Source organism: Humulus lupulus, chromosome 2 (genome assembly GCF_963169125.1).
Source record: "Humulus lupulus chromosome 2, drHumLupu1.1, whole genome shotgun sequence".
Classification (NCBI taxonomy): domain Eukaryota; kingdom Viridiplantae; phylum Streptophyta; class Magnoliopsida; order Rosales; family Cannabaceae; genus Humulus; species Humulus lupulus.
In genome coordinates, this window is record NC_084794.1 from 16,073,507 (window position 1) to 16,093,371 (window position 19,865).

The window sequence follows — 19,865 nt, forward strand, 5'->3', positions numbered from 1 at the left end:
GTGAGAAAAGTGAGATATAGAAGGCAAAAGATGTTAAGCGGTGAAAATAGTACAATGTCAATTACTAGTATTTCGGTGTAAAATTGAGTATTAGTGGATACCACATATAATTGATGTATGATTAAGGTCTCATTGATTAAGTAAAAATAGTTTTAGAACCATTAGATCAATTCTTGATGGGTGGTATACATAATCAGTGGTGTTGACGCAAAGTCAAAACGAGCTTAGCATAAGTGCGCTACGCTCAATCGGGTAAGCATAACTATTGGGTATGAATTCATATGGACCTAAGGTTTGGTGTGAGTGTTTCACACATAAGGATAATGGGCCTAGCAGATGATTAAGTCGAAATTATTGAAGTGATAAGGTTTTCATGAGTCAAAAAGTTTAATGATAAGGTGAAAGGTGTCAAATTTTGATACAATAAGGCTAAATCATTGAAAATAAAGGATTGCCATTAACCTTATCACTTTCCACGACCAAGACTCTGAAAAACAGAGAGAAAAGAAAACCAAAAATCATTTCTTGGCTGGCTTGAAGAGATTCTAAGGAGATCCAAGTGAAATCAAAGCCAAAGAAGTGGATTAAGCTTAGTTTTGGCCTTTTTATGGTAAGTTCTTGTACTTGGAAGTTAAACAATATTTTTTATTTTTTTCTGAGAGCTTATATATGGTGTTTTATCCTTTTTAAGATATTTCTTGTTAGTTTCCAAGTGGTTTGAGATTTAGAAAAGCTAGAAGAGATTGTTTTCGCTGAAAAGTTGCTCGGTAAGTGAAATTTTGTGTTTTATGAGGTTTTTGTGGTTCTTGGAGTACAAAATGATTTTTGGTTATTTGATTGAGTTTATAAGAGGGTAGATATGTTTATAAATATTTGAATAGACATGGAGACTCATTTAATTTGGGTGATGATCTTGGAAATTAGAATTTTATCAAAATCGATATATGATAACTTTGTAATGAATTATGTAGGTATTTGGGATATGTGGTTATGACAGGTTATTTGATGTTGATTACTGATTGATTTTGATATTTGGGGATAGCAAAAATTAAGGAGAAGCTCTGTCAAAATTTCTCCAAGTGTCTAAGATAAATCTAACACTCGATCTAAGTAGTTTAAGGCAATTTAGGCATGATTGGATATGATGCTTTATTGATATTTTTTAATGATAGTTCAATGCCTTACTGCCATCATTATGATGTGAAATTCATGCTATTGTCAGGATAAGCACATCAACACCTAAGACACCACTTGTTACACGGTAAAATATATTTTGGTCAGAAGGCAAGTAGAGTACTTAACTGCAACACAAGAATTACATGTTATGTGAAAGTATGCATTATATGAATATGTTGTGAGTAAGTGGTATTAACATACATTGATACTTCATCATAAATTTGTATGCATGTCATAATAGTGATATGGTGAATTATTGTATGATATGAGACCATGCATGATATTATGATGATTAATTATGTGATGCATTAGCAAGTTTTATGCAACATAAAAGTAAGTTGTAATAAGAAGTTTAAGTTCAGTGCCATTGTTTTGAAAAGGCAAATGAGAATGTAAGTAAGTGTAAACGGAGGCCTATAGTTATGCTCATAGTGGCATCCCAATAATTTGGACTAGGTTTTAGTGAATCAATTATATTGTTTGCCATGTTCCCGTTTTTATTTCTCCTCTATATGAGTTATTGTTATATGTATTGACACCACAGTGTGTGGCCGCCTTAACTCTTGAGCCCGACGGGGCAATGATGGAATAAGGTTTTTAATGCGCCCTACTGTGGTGATGGCTAGCCGGAGGAGAACCCATGAGATTTTATATTATATGTGTAACAAGCCCTGCAGGCATTGGCCTAATCAAATAGTGTGCACAATATTAAGGTGCCCAAAATTTATAAAGAAGTTGTGTATGTCCATTAACATTGGGTAATTATTAGCATTGCATGCATTACTTTGCTTACTGAGTTTTAGGCTCACAGTTGTCTTCCATTGCAGGTAGAGAAAGAAATGAGTGAATGACAAAGGAGAACTGAAGCATGGTCCTAACCCTAATTTGAACATATGAATATATCGACCTTTTGTGAGTTATTTCAGTTTATCAGTGTGTATGATTGTAATAAAGTGTGAAGTTATGTTTTGAAAATAAATTGGGTTATTTAATACTTATGTATAATATTTTTGAGACACACTTTATGTTTAATGTAAATAATGTGAAATAAGTTTTCAAAAAAAAAATTCAGACTTCCGTTGAAAGTAATTATGATATAGTTTTAAATCGTAACCCCTCAAATATGGTTTGAACTAAAATAAGTGAGGGTGTTACAGTTCACACCTTCTTCTTCTTCTTATTTAGTGGTTATATTCTTATATGTTTTCCTTCTTCAAATCTGGCATTAACAAGTTACAATTCACTCGAGTATTTGCCATGATAGTTAAAATTGATAGTGGTAACCGGTTACAACCACTGTAACGCTCCACGTCACTATGGTTGCTTCCTGGAATGACGACTGGTCCTACAAACCAACACGAATATTTCCAGCGTGCTTTGTCCTCACTCGCACGCTTCCTGGGAAAACTTCTCAGGAGGCCACCCATCTTGAGATTACTCCAGGTCAAGCACGCTTAACTTTGGAGTTCTTAAGTGACGGGCTACCGAAAAGAAGATGCATCTTGTTGGCATAGGTAGTACCCATCAATCCATTTAAGCCATCTTCAATTGTGTAGTCCCATACCTATACAGTCTTAGAATCATCACACATGACCTTCCCCAGGCGATGTGGGATTGCACAACTTTTACCCGATCTTTCCCCTTGCGGATCACGGGATTCTGACTGTCACAATCACCCTCCCTTAGGGGTCTGACGTCCCTGTCGACCACACTTTCGGCTGGGTCAAGGCTTTGATACCATTTGTAATGCCCCACGTCACTATGGTTGCCTCCTGGAATGACGACTGACCCTACAAACCAACACGAATATTTCCAGCGTACTTTGTCCTCACTCGCACGCTTCCTGGGAAAACTTTCCAAGAGGTCACCCATCTTGAGATTACTCCAGGTCAAGCACGCTTAACTTTGGAGTTCTTAAGTGACGGGCTACTGAAAAGAATATGCATCTTGTTGGCATAGGTAGTACCCATCAATTCATTTAAGCCCTCTTCAACTGTGTAGTCTCATACCTACACAGTCTTAGAATCATCACACATGACCTTCCCTAGGCGATGTGGGATTGTACAGCTTTTACCCGATCTTTCCCCTTGCGGATCACGGGATTCTGACTGTCACAACCACATTACTAAAAAATCCAAAATTATTTTTATAGTGGTAATCGGTTATTATTTAAAATGAAATTAAATGTCATATATACATGTCCAAGAATAAACATACATATGTATAATGAACGTATCCCAGACATCATCATCATCATCATCATCATCACCACCATCATTGAAAGCCAATCTCATCACTTCAGATTTGTATGTATATATAAAAACAATATAATGACAACAATAATATATCTCTCTCTATATATATATAAATTTGTGTATTGTTTTATAATAAGATATATATGTATATACATATAAAAATAATAATAACAAAAGGCTTCGGCTACAGTACTGCCCTTCCCAAAAAATGTGACCATCAAGCTCCACGTTGGACAACTTCATCAAATAACATATGTCTTCTTGGCAGCTTTAGACAGGTTAGTTGTGTACTATTTTGTACTCTCTTACCGTCTATTGTAGGTTATCCTTAACCAGTTATAGTTTAAATGATTTATTATTAGGATGTTGGAGGTGTATTGTGGTATTTCACATCAATTAATGAGGGGTGTAAATGTAAATTGAGTTCTATTTCGGTGCGAGATAAGGTAATTGTGTAGTTGTGTATGCGTTTCGGAACAGATGCTCATGAATGGGTACCACTCATAATGACTGGTGTTCGTTCAATTTTTTTTAAAATTGAAAAGTTTAAGCAAGACATATTATTTTTATGTGCCCATAATTTTTGAATGTTACATGCATTGTGTAATGCCTACAAATATAAATAAAGGTAAATATTTGATTTATAAATAATTTTTTATATAAAAAATAATGATTTAACGTGCCCATAATTTTTGCATAGTCCATGCAATACATAATAGGCATAAATTTGATGAAGCAATGTTTTTTAAGGTTTCAGTTGGGAGTGATTTTGTTATACAATACAATTATATACTAAATAAGATTACGTGCCCAGAATATTTGCATGACTCATGGAATATATAGGAGTTATTTTTTTCATTTATAATAAAAAATTATTAAGCTTGAATGGTATAACAAAATCTTATCTAAATTAAAGACATATATAGTAAATATTAAAAGAAATAAATATTAAAATATTAAGATGGACTCCACTAAAGCAAGACCACAGTCGGTTACAACACAAAATAAATTTAAATAAATAGGAGTCCACATATAGGGTGACTAATCCTGTATTTGGAACCAGCTAAATTAAATGGAGTGTCAAATAGATATTCTTTTTTATACCAACTAAATTATATATGAAGGGCTAATAATAAAATAGATATTCTGTTTTGACCATATTGACAAGAAATTAAAGATAGTGAAATAAGTGAAGTCTTTTTTTTTTTTCACCAACGAAGCTATAGTTACTTTGAGATATCATGTTTCACACACGTCGGTTCAAAATACCAATACCATTTTATGCCATCCTTAGCTTGGTTGAATATTGACTTATAAACTACATATATAATTCTCTTAACAAACTCAAATAAGGCAATAAAGTCCACGAACACATGTTAGGGAAGCAAGCATGGTACAATATTAAATTTAAGTACTTTATAGTTTGACCAACATACATTACATAACCCACAAACAGATAAAATAACGCAATTCTAAGATGTCCAATAATGATGGTCAGTAAACTTGAAAATAATCACTCAATTAATAGAACTTTACATACCAAAGTCATAGGAGTGGAAGGAGTCTTGACTTGAATCATCATACAAAAAGCGACTGGACTAGCTATGCTAAGTGGATCAACCCCTGCTTAAGCGTCAAGGTCATCAGCTAGATGATGCAATCCATTGTTGCACAATATTGTTGTTTGTAGGGGCATTTGTGATAATCATAGTTTGGATCATTACATATGCTACACTTCCTTTCTTTCTTCCTTTTTTTAGTCTTTTTGTTTCTGTCACTTGGACCACCTTGTTGGCCTCCCATGCCTTTGGTTTTCATAATAATTGGATCTTTGACAATGTTTGGGTTGTGTTGATGCCCCCGAGAAGGTTGTGGTGCTTCTCCATCTTGTTGTGAGCTTTGATCGAATGCATCCTAGCAGTATGCAAACGGGCTCTCCAACTTTGACGCATAAAAATTCAACATGTTGGTGTTAGAATTGAGGGCACCATACCTTGCCATTTGTACGAGCTCATCTTGTTCAGTGGAGACGAATTTGTTGCTCGTTGTCGGCACTATAACCTTTGCATCATTTGTCCAACACTTCAAAATTAACGAGGGGGGTAGAAGCATTATGTCCATGTGTTTCATGCTTGCCAATATATGATTGCATGGATAACCATCTGTCTCAAACAATAAGCAATCACAATTGAAGTGGTTGTTAATCTTGTAGTATTGTACCTTGTAGCGTATTTCCCCATGTTGAAACCTAGCAAGGTTGAGAAGAAGGTGATCATCATGGTTTTCTCGGTTTAAATTGTTGGAAATACTTATTGCAGGATCTTTATTTATTTTCATGCAATTTACATATTATCAAACAAACATGAAAATTCTTAGAACATGCTCCTATGAAATTGATACAAATATAGAATAAAGTAAGAACTTACATTACGCAGCGGAACTGGAACAACTTCATCCTTCAATCTCTCTAACCCTTAATTCATTTCTGTAGCAGAGTATTATCAAGAGATTGAGCAAGATCAGCAACACAGTCTTCCTCACCAAGCCTTTGATCAACCTAGAACTAGTGTGGGCTGGTTCTCAACACATGAGATAGATATCTTGAAGAGAAGAAGAAAAGAGAGTGGCCAAGAAATGTTAGATTGTCTAGGTTTTCACTTACCAATCAACTGAAACTCACATCCTTATGAAAATCCTAGATATCATATTCCTTATATAGGCAACTTAATGTGCTTTATTTAAATTTAAATTAATTAAAAATAATAAACAAAAAATAAAAGCCTTGGGCTGCCATAAATGTACTTTGGCCCAATCTCTTTGTTTTGAATTTAAATCTCAATTGGGCCTAAATTCAAAACCTTTTATTTATTTATTTTTAATTAATTAATTAAATCCTTATTCAAATTAACTAATTATAATTTGAAACTTGATTTAATTTTATTTATTTATATTGACACCTGTTGACCGCGTTTTTGGCCAACGACGTGAGAACGTCAAAAATGATAAAGCCTTCAAGAGAAATAAAACGACACAGACAGTTTTTGAACAGAAAGTAAATAACATAGCAATTTTTATAGTGGTTCAGCCCCAATATGTTGGTAATAGCCTAATCCACTTAGAGTTGTGATTATAGATCTGTACTCAAGATCAGATGAACTGAGCCAACTGAGTTTCTTCAGTACAGAATACAGGAATACAAGAATTCTTTATGATATCAGCACTTTCTCTCTCTAGAAAACACAGACCCAAAATTTCCCCAAAAGTCTCCAAAAAAAGAAGCCCATTTCTGATCTCATAAGCCATGTATTTATAGGCTTAGGATCATACATCTGATATCCCCTAGAATCGGGATATTTTATTATATTTATTACATTTAAATTACAAAAAACATTCAAAATGTAACAAAACCCCCAAATTGTGGGAAAAATGAGATATTCCCGCGTGTGCCAAGACCGGTTCTTGTTGAGCCGTTTCTGGGAATCTTGACTTAGTCCTCCTCTATCTGGTCGACCCATATCTCCTACTGCCCATTCATGCAAGTGCTGGTCGGACACATGCATGCTGGACATATGCAAGTGCTGGTAGGACATGCACTTGTTGGTCGGACATGTGCATGGTGGTAGGACATGCACTCCTCTCCTCTAACATGGCACTCTCCTCTAGCATGCCATATCTCTCGTCTAACATGGCACTCTCCTCTAGCATGTCACGTCATCGATCTCCAATTTTTGGGGATAACAACACCAATTTATCAATATTAATAAATTTACCCAAAGATTTTATTTTATTCTCTAAATCTCATATATCTGTAAATTTTCCAAAATTGACCTAGTCAACTTTAAAAAAATCATAATTGATAATTAAATCATTAATTGAGACATTCTAGATGATTTAATCAAAGGTGATGCGATGACCATGGATCCATGAAATAAAGCTCCAACAAGTTACAGTGAATTTATTTACAAATAATTTCACTACCTTATTAATTCATCGTGACTCCACTATAGACTCGGAATTGGACTCTTGAATTCATAAAATGTATTTTCCAAACCATAAATACGTTATCCATTGTTATAACAATTATAGTTAGTCAATCCTCTATCGATGACTTACTAACGAGATGGGTGAAAATTAATGTTTTACCCCTCATTAGTATTTTATCCTTAACTCCCATTAAGTTCCTTATAAATGATATTTCTGTGAACTTAATCACAGAAATGAGATCTCAATCATTTAACCTTTTGAACAAAGCAATTAGGGAAATCATCTTTTCACTTCTCGTACAGAAGTTATAGATTTCATATCTATGAATAATACTCCCATTCAATTACACTACTAAATCTCCAAGATGTAAGTATGGGCTAGACCGTAGGGTAAGCTGGTAACGAACAAGTCAAAATATTTAAATAATATAATTAGCAGAATATTATCACTCAGAATTAAGATCGAATTAATCTATGGTCAACGTTGTGAAATTGATTAGATTCGATAACAACGATACTTATTTATCAATCAATAATCAATATCGGTCCTAGTCCAATGTAACCAAATATATCCGATCTTATCTACTTGGTCAATGCCTTGGACAAGACATCACACCTCGAATGTGTAAGTAGATCATATCGTAGATTACCTAATCAGTGAAAATCCAATGCACTGATCTAATCTTAGGACTCGTTCTTTTGAACATATAATTACAACTATAATCCACTGTGACCTAGTCATTATAATTGTAACTATCCATATGTTCAGGATTTTATAAATGTTTGTATTATTTCAATAATCATGTAATAAAACAAGCAAGCAACACGGTTGCCAAACTAAATGATTTCTACTACTTTTATTGATACTATGAAATCGTGCTACATGTTCGACATGGTTTTATAAGGGCATAAAATCCAACAAACTCCCACTTGCCCTTTTAAAAACAAATGGGACATGTTTCTCAAAACCATGCATTCTACATGCTTCACAATTATGCTCTCTGCTTATATCTTTGTAAAGGGATATGAAAGATTTCCTTCCAATGCTATCTTCATCACCTTCACTTCACGCCTTCGCCACACATCCTCCATAATGTGGTACTTTCTCTCTATATGTTTTACTCTTTTGTAGTTTCGAGTTTATTTCGAATTTTCTATTGCCTCATTACTGTCACTAGACAATATGAGTGGTTTATCCATTTCTGAAATAAATCGAGATTCGTATAGAACTTCTTCAGCTAGACTATTTGAGGGTGTGTATCGCCCAATTGAAATTCTTAATAGACTCCACATTGAAGAAAATGGATAGTTAAGCTTTCTTAACACGATATTTCCCGACGTTGGACAAAGAGTGACCACAATTACGAACAATACGTAACGCATGAGAAAAAGCTCGCCTGCTGTCTTTCTCTGTTCAATTACTTTTTCCAAGTCATTGATGGCAGTGGCTTTCTTATGCATGTTAAAAATCAAATCATGGTAAGGGTTGTAGTGATTCTTCTCAGGCAGTTTGATAGGGGTATCGCCATCCCTAATCCCCATAACATGCTAAAAAAGATACACCTTCAACTCTATGATCGTGGTACCCACAGTAAGTACCCTCCCACCATCGTCAATCTAATCAACTAACCACCTAGTTAACTTGCTCATCCACAGTCCATCTTCAAATCCAACATTGCACCAAATCCAATATTCCTCACTGCCTTCTTTTGCTCAGCACTCAATATTCTTCCTAAAGCCATAACCCTTTTAGGATTGCACTTGCAGTGGAGCGTCTCGTCATCTTTTGGCTTTTTCCTTTTTGATAACCATCCCATATTCGGCCTTCTCCTCAGGGGGAAGGGCTTCAAAGATTCTTCCCAACTTAGTACGAATCTATGAAAAAAAAACATAAAAAAAGCCCAAGTTAGTTCTTATTTTAATCAGATTACACAGGTAAAGCATAAATATATCTTTCAATTGAATGCTACTTAAGTTTACTTACTTCATCAACTTTGAGTTCAGGATGCAACCGTTTATATTCGTCATAATTTTTACTCCTGCAAAACAACCAGCTTATTTAAAAGGGCAACAAGTGGCTGTCAAGAATGTGTGATGCGATCTTTGTGATTTAAAATATACTCACAGGAAATCTAGGAATGCATAACACTTCTTAACACTGGGAGGCGATTTTCGATTGTAAGATTCAGTACAAGAGTCAGATTGTGTTTCCTTGCTCAAACTTTAGCTAGTTTTGAATCTTCCTTTTTTAACTTCTAGTCATTTTGCATTCTGATCAAACAAAGCAATAAATAGTTGGTTATTACTTAATATAAACTCTTTAGATAATAGAACTTTACCAATTACTATAATCAAATAATTAGTGTCAATAAATTTGCTTTACATTTCTAGTTGTGACTGTAGTGAAATAAGAGTTGTAGCTAATTGTAACGCCCCAACTCCAGGGACCGTTACGATGTGCCTTGTAAACAGTGCTAAACTCGCTAACCGAGTCATTTGACCAAAATCGTGAACTAAGTATGATTAGCGGTTTAGGGATTAAACATTTTGGTTAAGATGTAACGTTTCACTAGAACGTTTAATATATATACTTTGGGATCCCGAAAATATAATTTCAGAGTCTATTACAGAAAAATATTTACAACAGGCCATTCTAAGCGGCAAAACAGGGTTCAACCCTAGTTCCACTTTAAACCTCGGCCGTGGCGGACGAGCAGCTGCATATGTACACGTCATCACCTAAGCTCTCCAACTCAAGGATGGTCCAGCTTCCTCTTGCCTTTACCTGCACCACGTAGCACCCGTGAGCCAAAGCCCAGCAAGAAAACACAATAAAGCATGATATAATATCAACAACGATCATAATAACCATTCGGGACTATCAGTCCAAGCAAATAGGTGACAATAGCCAAAAGTCACAATAATGAGCATCGCTCCCTCTAGCCATGCGACGATAGGGTCACCAGGGCTTAACCGATAAGTGATTCTTTCTTAAGTTTGGTTAGGACAGGTGCAAGGTGATTAGTCACCAACATAACCTTCCTCACGACTCTAGAGTCGAAACTATGGACAACGTCCCTTAGCCATGTGACAAGCGGTCACCGGGGTCATATACCTTGGCTATAGTCATCTGGTCGTAGACCAGGCAAGCGCTTATAAGTTCTTCGACCCTAGGGTCGGTCTAGCATTAATGCCATAGAGCCATTCAATGCGTGATTCTCGACTTTAGAGTCGGTCCCTGACTAGTCAGTGCCATACACAAGCAAGTCAGCCACCAATCGTATACCACATGTTCAATATCCATAAACAAGGTATTTAGCATGCTTACTAAACAGATACCAGTACAATTAGGACCATGCACAACCACAGAGGCTCAAGCTCTGAACAATATCATACCCAGTATACAAAGCATGTCCTAATCACATGTTTCTCATGCATCATATACAATATATCCAGCAATCCAACATGCACCAATAACAGCCATGCATGTCACGTTTAATAGCCAACCAACATGCATCAAGAATAGCCATGCATGTCATACATAATAATCAACCGACATGCATCAATAACAACCATGCATGTCATACTCAGTAATCAACCAACATGCATCATAATAGCCATGCATGTCACATATACACAGGGTGCAGTTTTCTTACCTCAAAGTCGAGCTAGAATGATTTAAAGAACGACCCTTGAGAACGATCAACCTTTAGTCCTTTAGCGGTCACCTAGTCATAACCAAATATAAGATACCATCAATAAAAATGGTCAACATAAGTTTCCAAACCAATATCTAGCCTCCGGGACATTAATCCCCACCTAACCGGGTACTAGGATCAACCCCGAGGCCTTAAGCTAGCATCCCTAGGCCAAAAACCCATTTTTGGCCAAATCTGCCTTGATGGGCCACGGCTCACCCTCCTGACAGAGCCATTTTCACCTTTAAAGCCATCACAGGCCGCGGCACACCATAGACAGGCCGCGACTCATTTCGCAAACCAGCCAAGAAACCAGCACGCACCAGCCAACTCTCCCCTGCATTTTCCTCTCAAGCCAGCCCTTCAAACTTGTCCCAAACCCCAACCTAACACCCAATTCAACCACCAAACATCCTCTACAACTCACCCTCATCAAAACCCAAAGTAAACATCACCCAAACCTCCATTAATTCAAACTTTCTACAAGTGATTCACAAGTCAAAAGCTAAAACTCAAAACAGAGTATGAACTAGAAATTAATGGTAGAAACTTACCCCAAACACGAATTGAATCCTTCCCAATGGCTGAACTCAAGCTTAACCTCCCCAAGCTTGACTCCCTAGCTTGCTTCCTCAAGGTAGGCTCTCAAAACTTAAAGAAGAGGGTGAAGGAGGACTTGTACGGGAAGGAAGGGAGAAAGAGAGGATAGGCTCTGTTTTAATATCAATCCACAGCCTTCCAAAATTCCTAAGGCTGATATAAATCTTTAAGGTCAAAAGACCATATTGCCCTTAAGCCAAATAAATCCCTCTAAAAGCTTCCGAGGGTAAAACCGTCCTTTCCCGCCTATCTCGTTAATTATAATTAACGCTCTCCAATTCCCGCTATTCTCAATATTCCCAAATACCAATAAATCATATCCCATTACCCTTTAATTCCCGGTAATGCTCTAATCATTAAATTCACCCCGAGACTCTCCTCGAGCCCCGAACTTAAACCCGTTATGACTAGACCGAACACTTACATCTCATGATCGTCTCATGTCAATAGCTCGAACCAATCCACCTTATAATGTGGCTACATTAATTAATCACAATCACGCACCCAAAATATACAATTACGCCCACAGTGGCCAAATTACCAAATTACCCTCATAATTAACATATGAGCCCATATGCATGCATTCACCATCATATAATAATATTATCCACGTAAACATGCATATAATCATTAAATACTATAATAAATCAATTATGGCCTTCCCGGCCTCCTAATCAAGGTCCTAAACCTTATTAGGAAATTTGGGGCATTACACTAATAATATTAATAGTCAATAAAACTCATTGACAAAAATCAAGAGCTTCAAGGTTTGAACAAGGACCTCAACAAAGATGAACCCTCTCTCAAATCAGTATGGATGGTCTCTGCAGCTTGAGGAGCTTTTGTCTGCCGTGTGATCTATCAGCACTTAACCTGCAAATGGAAACTGATAAGAAACATTTTTAGCCAATAATCATCAACATGAAAATTAAAAACACCAGGAAGTATATTCACATTAATTGAAAAATATTGAAAGATGCTAAACTTTTCAGGGGATATCATGCACAGGGAAATACAGTTTCAAATATTATCAATCAAAAGCTAGGGAAAGCCATACAGAAAAATTGTTATCAAATACAGAAAAAGCCATACACAAATGTCCATTTCTCCTCGTACACTCACTTGACCATCCTACATCTTCTTCCACATGGATTATTAATATTTCTGTAATGCCCTGGATAGCCAAGACCGCTACACTGTGTACTTATAAAGGTGCATGACTTGCTAATCAAGTCATTTAGTGAAAAACATGATACATAAACCACTAATGAACTAGGGTTAAAAGGTTTTGGCCTCAAAAGATACTTTTTATACAATTAAACATTTTATACATGGGATCCCAAAAGAAACAGTATTAAAAAGTCTGTTTACAAAATTTCCAGAGTTCAAACAACCATTAGCCACTCTAAGGGCAAAACAGACGTTTCTGGTTCTCCTGTTCTTGTCTCCTTCTCAACCGTGGCGGCTGAGCAGCTGATCATGTATATTCTGCTCTCAAAGCTCTCTGAATCAGGGCTAATCAAGCTTGCCATTGCCTTTACTTGCACCACGAAGCACCCGTGAGCCAAGACCCAGGAAGAAAACATATCATATTACATAACAAGCAATAATAACATTTGGATAACCCTTTAAGCATGTTCATACACTTAACATACCACAGCAATCACAAAGCATGAAGATTCAACCAAAGAATCAGCTAATCATAACTCAGCTACACAGCATAACAATCCATCAATCAATAATAACAAACAAGTCATATAATAATCAGGGTCGACACCTTAGGTCGCACCCTTTGTTTATCCCACTGACTCCGGTCCGCTTAAACCGAGCTCAGTGCATAATAAGCTGTCCTCAGCTACCAGTGGCCGAGCCACGCCCTGTGCGCTAGTGTAAACTTCGGCACCCTTAGGTCGTTGGTTTACTGTTTACATGGCATAATACCATCATTTCAAAGCATACAAAATAGGGAACCCTTAGTCCCATTATAAATCCACAACCGAGTGCAGTTTTCTTACCTTTAGTTCCCAAGTGTACTGACTACGAGCGATGCCTCTTGAGCACGATCCGATCCCCGAGCCCTAGCTTAATACCTAGTCACAACCAAGATAAGTGATACCATCAAAAATTGTAAAAGGGCTTCTAGATAAAGTTCTAGTCTCCGGAACATTGAATTCCACCAAACACGGTCGTAGATTCAATCTCGAGCACCCTAGGTAAAATTCCCATGCTTAAAGTCCCAAAATTCCCAAATCCCTTAAGGGTAGCGGCTCAAGCCACCCATGCCGCGACATAGCCCCCAAACAGAGCCCATCTAGGCTCAGAGCCAGACACAGGCTACGGCCCTACTCAGACCATGCCGCGGCTCACCCTCCATCTCCAGCATCCATCTGTTTCAGAGGGTCGCGGCCAAACCCCTTCGAACCCAGAAAAACCAGCATCTTTGACTTCTAAACCTCACTCAAAACCATCCAAAACTATCCCAATTCCACAACTCAATTATCGCAAAACTTCTCACGTGATTCCAGCAACACAACCCAGCTGAAACCTAGTCTAGAAACTCATTAAAAACTCACTTCAATCTCTGAAACTCACATACTCAAAAACATCAAAACCAGTCATGCAAACTCATAACTTAAACTCTAAATTACGAATTGAAGCTTACCTTCTTTGATGAACCAACTTCCTTAACAATTTCTGAGCTAAAACCCAAGCTTTCAAGCCTCAATTCTTCCCTTCAACACCAAAGTTCATAAGCACTTCAAAACCCAGCTATAACATAGAATTTTAATCACCATGCCTCAAGCTTATATCTTACCTTAGTTCTCGACTGAGTCCCTAGCTGAACACTGGACTAATCCTTCCAAACTCCAGCCCAATCCACTGAATTTCCCAGCTAAAATCCTCAAGTTCTAGTAGTTTTCCTTTGAGAGAGAAAGGGAGAAAGAGGGAGGGTCGGTTCCCTATGTTCTACTGTGTTCTGAGTCTTTTTACTTAGTCTATCCTTAGATAATTAAGTTAATCCCAAGACTCGGGGTACCAGAAACGTCCCCGAGGGCAAAATGGTAAAATTCCCCAGTATTCCCACCTAGACTTCTTAACCTCAAATATATCTCCAATTATTTATTTCCATAACCCAATAACCTAAATAATCATCCAATACTTAAAATACCCCTTGACTTACTCGAAGTCAAGTACTAGCCCCGTTGTGACTTTCTCGCTAGCTAGCTCCCTAGGATCGCCTCAAGTCGCATGCTGCAGATTTACCCACATAATAATGTGGTTCTCACAATTATAGCATGTAATCACATTTATATTCACATAAACATTCTAGCATGCTCATCATATAATCATGCGTTAAACTTAATAAATTCACACCTAAACCAATTATGCTCTCCCGACACACTAATCAAGGCCCTTAAGCCATATTAGTGATTTTGGGTCATTACAATTTCACAAAGAAAATAAGCCATAATAGTTTGTCTTGAACTCTAAACTAAGTAGTAGCTCTTCCTGTGCTCATAGGTTCAAGCATATGCACCAAAAGCAGTAGAAAACGACAGTAATCTTATTAATTAGTGTTAATTTACTGATATCATGCAGAAAAAGCTAGGGAAAAATAGTTTCAAATATTATCAACCAAAAGTTAAGGAAAGCCATGCAGAAAAATTATTATCAAATACAGAAAAAGCCATACACAAATGTCCATTTCTCCTTGTACACTCACTTAACCATCCTACATCTTGAAGTGGGAATAAAATGTTTCTATGGTACAAACTCAAATGAGTAATTCGAATGATTATTGCATTACCTGGCTTATAACAGTTGAGTTTAGCTTCTCTTTTGGTCCATTGATGTAAATATCTAGAATATCAAACCTGCATGTAAAGGAGACATACCACTCAGAACCGAATGTTTCAATAATCAGAAACATTTTTAGCCAATAATCATCAACGTGAAAATTAAAAACACCAGGAAGTATATTCACATTAATTTAAAAATATTGAAAGATGCTAAATTTCTCAGGGGATATTATGCACAGGAAAAAATGGTTTCAAATATTATCAATCAAAAACTAGGGTTTGCAACATATTGATTTTATATAGTCTTGAAATTTGATTAATCCACAGGTACTAAAACCTTAAGTCATTAACTGAATCATTATGAATTTTTAAATTATATATTAAGAGAATGATCATAGATTTGAAGCATTGGTAAAGTAAAAATATACTCCTCATCGAAGCCTTAAATGTGAAACTCAAATTCCACAAATACAAACTAAGATCAAGCTTCATCACAACTTTAGAAAATATAATTAGTAGCGTACATAAATATAATGTCGAACAAAAGAGAAAACATAATTTTGAGATTACATTGTATAGTATTCATTGATTCATAGGCATATTCCCTGTGCCGAAAGATTAACAATCTTTAAAGGGAAAATACAAGATAGAAAATCCATTTTAGTATACACACTACATTGCATGCAAGATTATTTCTAAGGAAAAAATATACCCAAAACTATATAACAACAATCAAACCAAAACACACAAAAATAAATAAAAAGTAGAGGGTAAAAAAGAAACCTTAACCGAGATGAAAATGGAGCTTCATCAAAGCTTTTGGAGTGGAAAAAACTACTAAACCAGCTGCAACACAAGCAATGGTTTACGAAAACAAGGTCAACTCTGTAAATGAAAATCGCACTTTTAAGAAGAAAAAAAAATTCCATTACCAAAAACCAGAAATGGAAAGCTCTGAAATGGTTTAAGAGAAGAAGAAGAAGGGATTTCACCTCTGATGAAAATGAGGGCAATTTCTGATGAGAGCTTCGAACCATTGCCTTCCTTTGTGAGAATGAGAGCTTCTGCCCTTCGTGCTTGGCTAATGTCCCGCCCCTACACAAGGAGATGAGATGAAGATGAGAATTGGGTAGTTGGCTTTGATAAAGATCGAAATGACCTGATGTAACCGATGGAAAATAAGACTACCCCTATGACACTAGTGTCAGTTACACTGACATCCTATTAAACTTTGAAATTTAAAGATAGCCACTGATGCATTTATAAACCCCAATCTAACAGTTGTGAGAAAAAAATGGTACTATGCCCTATTTTATTTGGACGGGACATTAGCCGACCCCAATAACAATAATATATGTATATATATATGATGGAATAAATTAGATTTTTTTATGTATACAATTAATTGTATCTTTATATGTTATAAATGTGAGTTTAACGGAAATTGTTGTAATCTGTTAGATTTAATTTTTTTTTTTATTGTTTTCTAACACCGTTTATTTTAGAGTTATCTAAATGAGGTAATTAAATTAAAAAAAGTAATATAATCATATAAATAAATTGAAAAAAAAAGTAGTAAATGAGCTATAATAATTTATCATCACATATTTTAAAATTTCTTATTAAATAATTTAAATTACTCTATCAATTTTGTTTTCAAAACTATAACCAAAAAACTTTTATGTGCTTAGTTTTTTTATTAATTATATTTATTGTGTTATTTAATGTATTTTGTTTATCCAAACATACATGTAATAGTGAAATAAAATATAAATATACATATTTATCTTATTTTGCCATAGAAATTACTTATTTTGATTGCTTTAACCATTAATTAAATAATATGCATTTACATATAACTTTTTGTTGATTTTTTTTTAAAAATTAAATAATTAAAATTTGATCAATTTTTTTTTAATTTATAGTTTTTATTTAGAATTTTTTAATATTTTATTATATTGATATTCATAGGTATCTTTTCAAAAGAAAATTAGAAAAGAAATATATTTAATTTTAAAACTAGAATGCATTATATATTTATCTCTTTTATATAAAAAGTGTGAAGATAATAGAAATTATTGGTTTTTACGGTTTTTTGTTAACTTTAACTGAATATTCTAAATATTTAACAGAATATAACTTAAGACCTAATTAAAAATAGATATTTATTAATTACATTAATATAAATTCAAATATTATAAAATATCATTATTATAATAATATTTAATATAGGACTACATATTTAATAATTATATTAATATAAATTCTGTTGACCCTCGTTTTAGCCAACTGACACGGAGTCAAAATATGAATGATATAGGCGAATATATATAGATAATAACGTAATGACAAAAGTAAAGAAAACACAGTAATTTATAGTGGTTCGGCCCCAGAATCTGGTAATGACCTACATCCACTTAGAATGATATTGATATGGGAACAAAAGTGTGATCAGAGAGCTTGGGCTCAATGAGTTTCAACACTCCTCATAAACAATCCTAGTTTTCACAGATAATTTCTATATTCCTATGGTTTTTTAGCTGCCAAAAGGTCCCTTCCCATGAGCCATCTCTTGCTCTTTATAGGCCCATGGAGGGTTGCCCAATATTGTTACAGATATTATCCCCTGAATCATGGGATATTCAGAAGATTGCATGAAATAAATTCGGGATAAATAAGATCTTTCCATAAATGTTGCTTTGCCAGCGGAACCACCGACCAGTCTGGTCGTGGTAAAAACAGGTCTGTCCTGCTTCTGGTGTGTCTCATGGTCGATACTCTAGCAGACGCTCCAGGTGTCAGGCACGTGTCAAGAGATTATTCGCCACGTCACAAATGCTAATTTATTGGATAACATTTGCCCCCCAAAGTTTATTTACTACGAACAGTAAATAAACTTTGAGCGAACGACTCTTCGGTAACCCCTCCTGACGTGTCAGAGCCTTTCGTGCGTTCTTGAAAAAAGCAAACCACTCCTGTCTAATCAAGGCTTTTCAGTTTCCCAGAAACAATTTTGACGGCCATTACGCTTCCCCATACTTCGAAAATGGAAAACTAATGATCACGCCTTTTGAGTACCAGAGACAAACTTATATAAGGTTACTTGAGCCATTTTCTTCCTTTTTACGCACGTCATCTCTTTGTCGAAAAACCCTAAAAACCAGAGCTTTACTTTCTCCGGCGAACCTTCCTTCGTGCTGTAGGATCAGACGGTGGGCTCATTGACTTCCGAAACTCTCATTTCCATCTTCACGACCACTTTCATTGGTAAGTTACTCTGCAACTCCATGCTTCTAACCTTTCGTGGTGCATGCTTTTAAATGGTCTACTGTTTGAATCTCTTGGTTTCTGGTTTTTTGAACGCCTGTAGATAGGATGTTTTTTGTCGTCAAAGTATGCTTTTGAGTAGGTTTAAAACCCAGGATTAGCACTTTTTAGGACGTAGGATCGAAGTAGCATTTCGATTTTTTAATCCGGTTGGAAATAATTTCTTCCCGTTGCGAGGGGAGTCGAAAAAGCTTTTCAGGAAAACTTTTCACTCTCACCCTTTTGGTCCGCTTTTTAAACTGTTTGCGCAGAGAGACTTAGTTAGAATACTGTTATATAAAGGCTTAGCTTTTATACTTCGACCAGCGCTACTTTAAGAATCTCCTAGATCCCTCTGACCTCGCCTCCCCATTCTTCTGTTTGCAGATTTTAATGCCAGATTTGTGGGGAGGTGAGAGACCCATCGACGACGACCTCCTTGCCCAACTGCTCGAGGGAGAAGAACAAATATCCGATCGCATCCACCAGATACCCTTCTCACGAGCCTCTTCCAGACCGCACCCTTCTATGGCCCGTTCAAAATCCTCTGGCAAGAAAAGGCCCGAATCTGAAAGTAACCCATCTCCTTCTGCCCAGCCTGACTCGCAGGCGGGGGCTCCCTCGACCAGTGGTCGAGAAAATCTTACTCCTAACCCCAATATCCAAACTAGGGCTCGTCCTCGTCATCGCAATCCACCTGATGTCGAGTGGTACACTCCTCCAGCCAGTTCGATGACCCTTCGGATGGTCGCGAACTGCTTCAGAAAATACCCCCTAACGGGGGTAACCATTACACGTCCTACTGCGGAGCAGAGGGCTAACCGTCCAGGAGGGGCAAACAGCGCCTGGTCCCGGTATCACATTGAAGCGGGGGCTTATCTCCCTCTTCATCCTTTCTTTGTGGGGGTGGCCAATTATTTCGGCGTCACTCCCTTTCAAATAACCCCTAATGGATATAGGATGTTGGCTGCACTCTATGTCCTGTACAAACTTAACAAGTGGCCAGAACCTTCACCTCATGAGGTTAATTACCTCTTTGATCTTAAG

General features: G+C 36.2%; 1 protein-coding gene and 1 long non-coding RNA gene across 4 annotated transcripts; one reads left to right on the top strand and one right to left on the bottom strand.

Moving 5' to 3' along the window:
- The first annotated feature begins 442 nt into the window (after positions 1-442).
- Positions 443-2,351, top strand: LOC133815861 (uncharacterized). The gene is made up of 2 exons (XR_009884869.1): positions 443-610; positions 2,004-2,351. It is a non-coding gene; the product is annotated as an uncharacterized LOC133815861 (long non-coding RNA).
- A 5,892-nt stretch (positions 2,352-8,243) lies between these two features.
- On the bottom strand, positions 8,244-16,571 carry LOC133815862 (uncharacterized). 3 transcript variants are annotated; one of them, XR_009884871.1, is made up of 5 exons: positions 16,296-16,571; positions 15,521-15,587; positions 12,494-12,585; positions 9,399-9,685; positions 8,244-9,289 (listed from the first exon to the last, which is right to left on the bottom strand). XR_009884871.1 is itself a non-coding variant. In XM_062248641.1 (3 exons), the coding sequence occupies exons 1-3, from the start codon at positions 16,547-16,549 to the stop codon at positions 14,953-14,955; spliced, it is 333 nt and encodes a 110-aa protein (XP_062104625.1). In that variant the 5' UTR covers positions 16,550-16,571; the 3' UTR covers positions 14,915-14,952. The 3 variants fall into 3 exon arrangements, 1 of the variants encoding a protein (XP_062104625.1); XR_009884870.1 differs by having other exon boundaries at positions 12,494-12,598; XM_062248641.1 differs by lacking the exons at positions 8,244-9,289; positions 9,399-9,685; positions 12,494-12,585 and adding an exon at positions 14,915-14,964.
- Between the last annotated feature and the right edge of the window lie 3,294 nt (positions 16,572-19,865).

Coding starts and splice junctions, on each gene's coding strand:
- LOC133815862 (XM_062248641.1), bottom strand. CDS start 16,549: ATGGTTCGAAGCTCTCATCAGAAATTGCCCTCATTTTCATCAGAGGTG. Junction 15,588..16,295: donor CCATTTTCATCTCGGTTAAG/GTTTCTTTTTTA, acceptor CTTTACATGCAG/GTTTGATATTCTAGATATTT.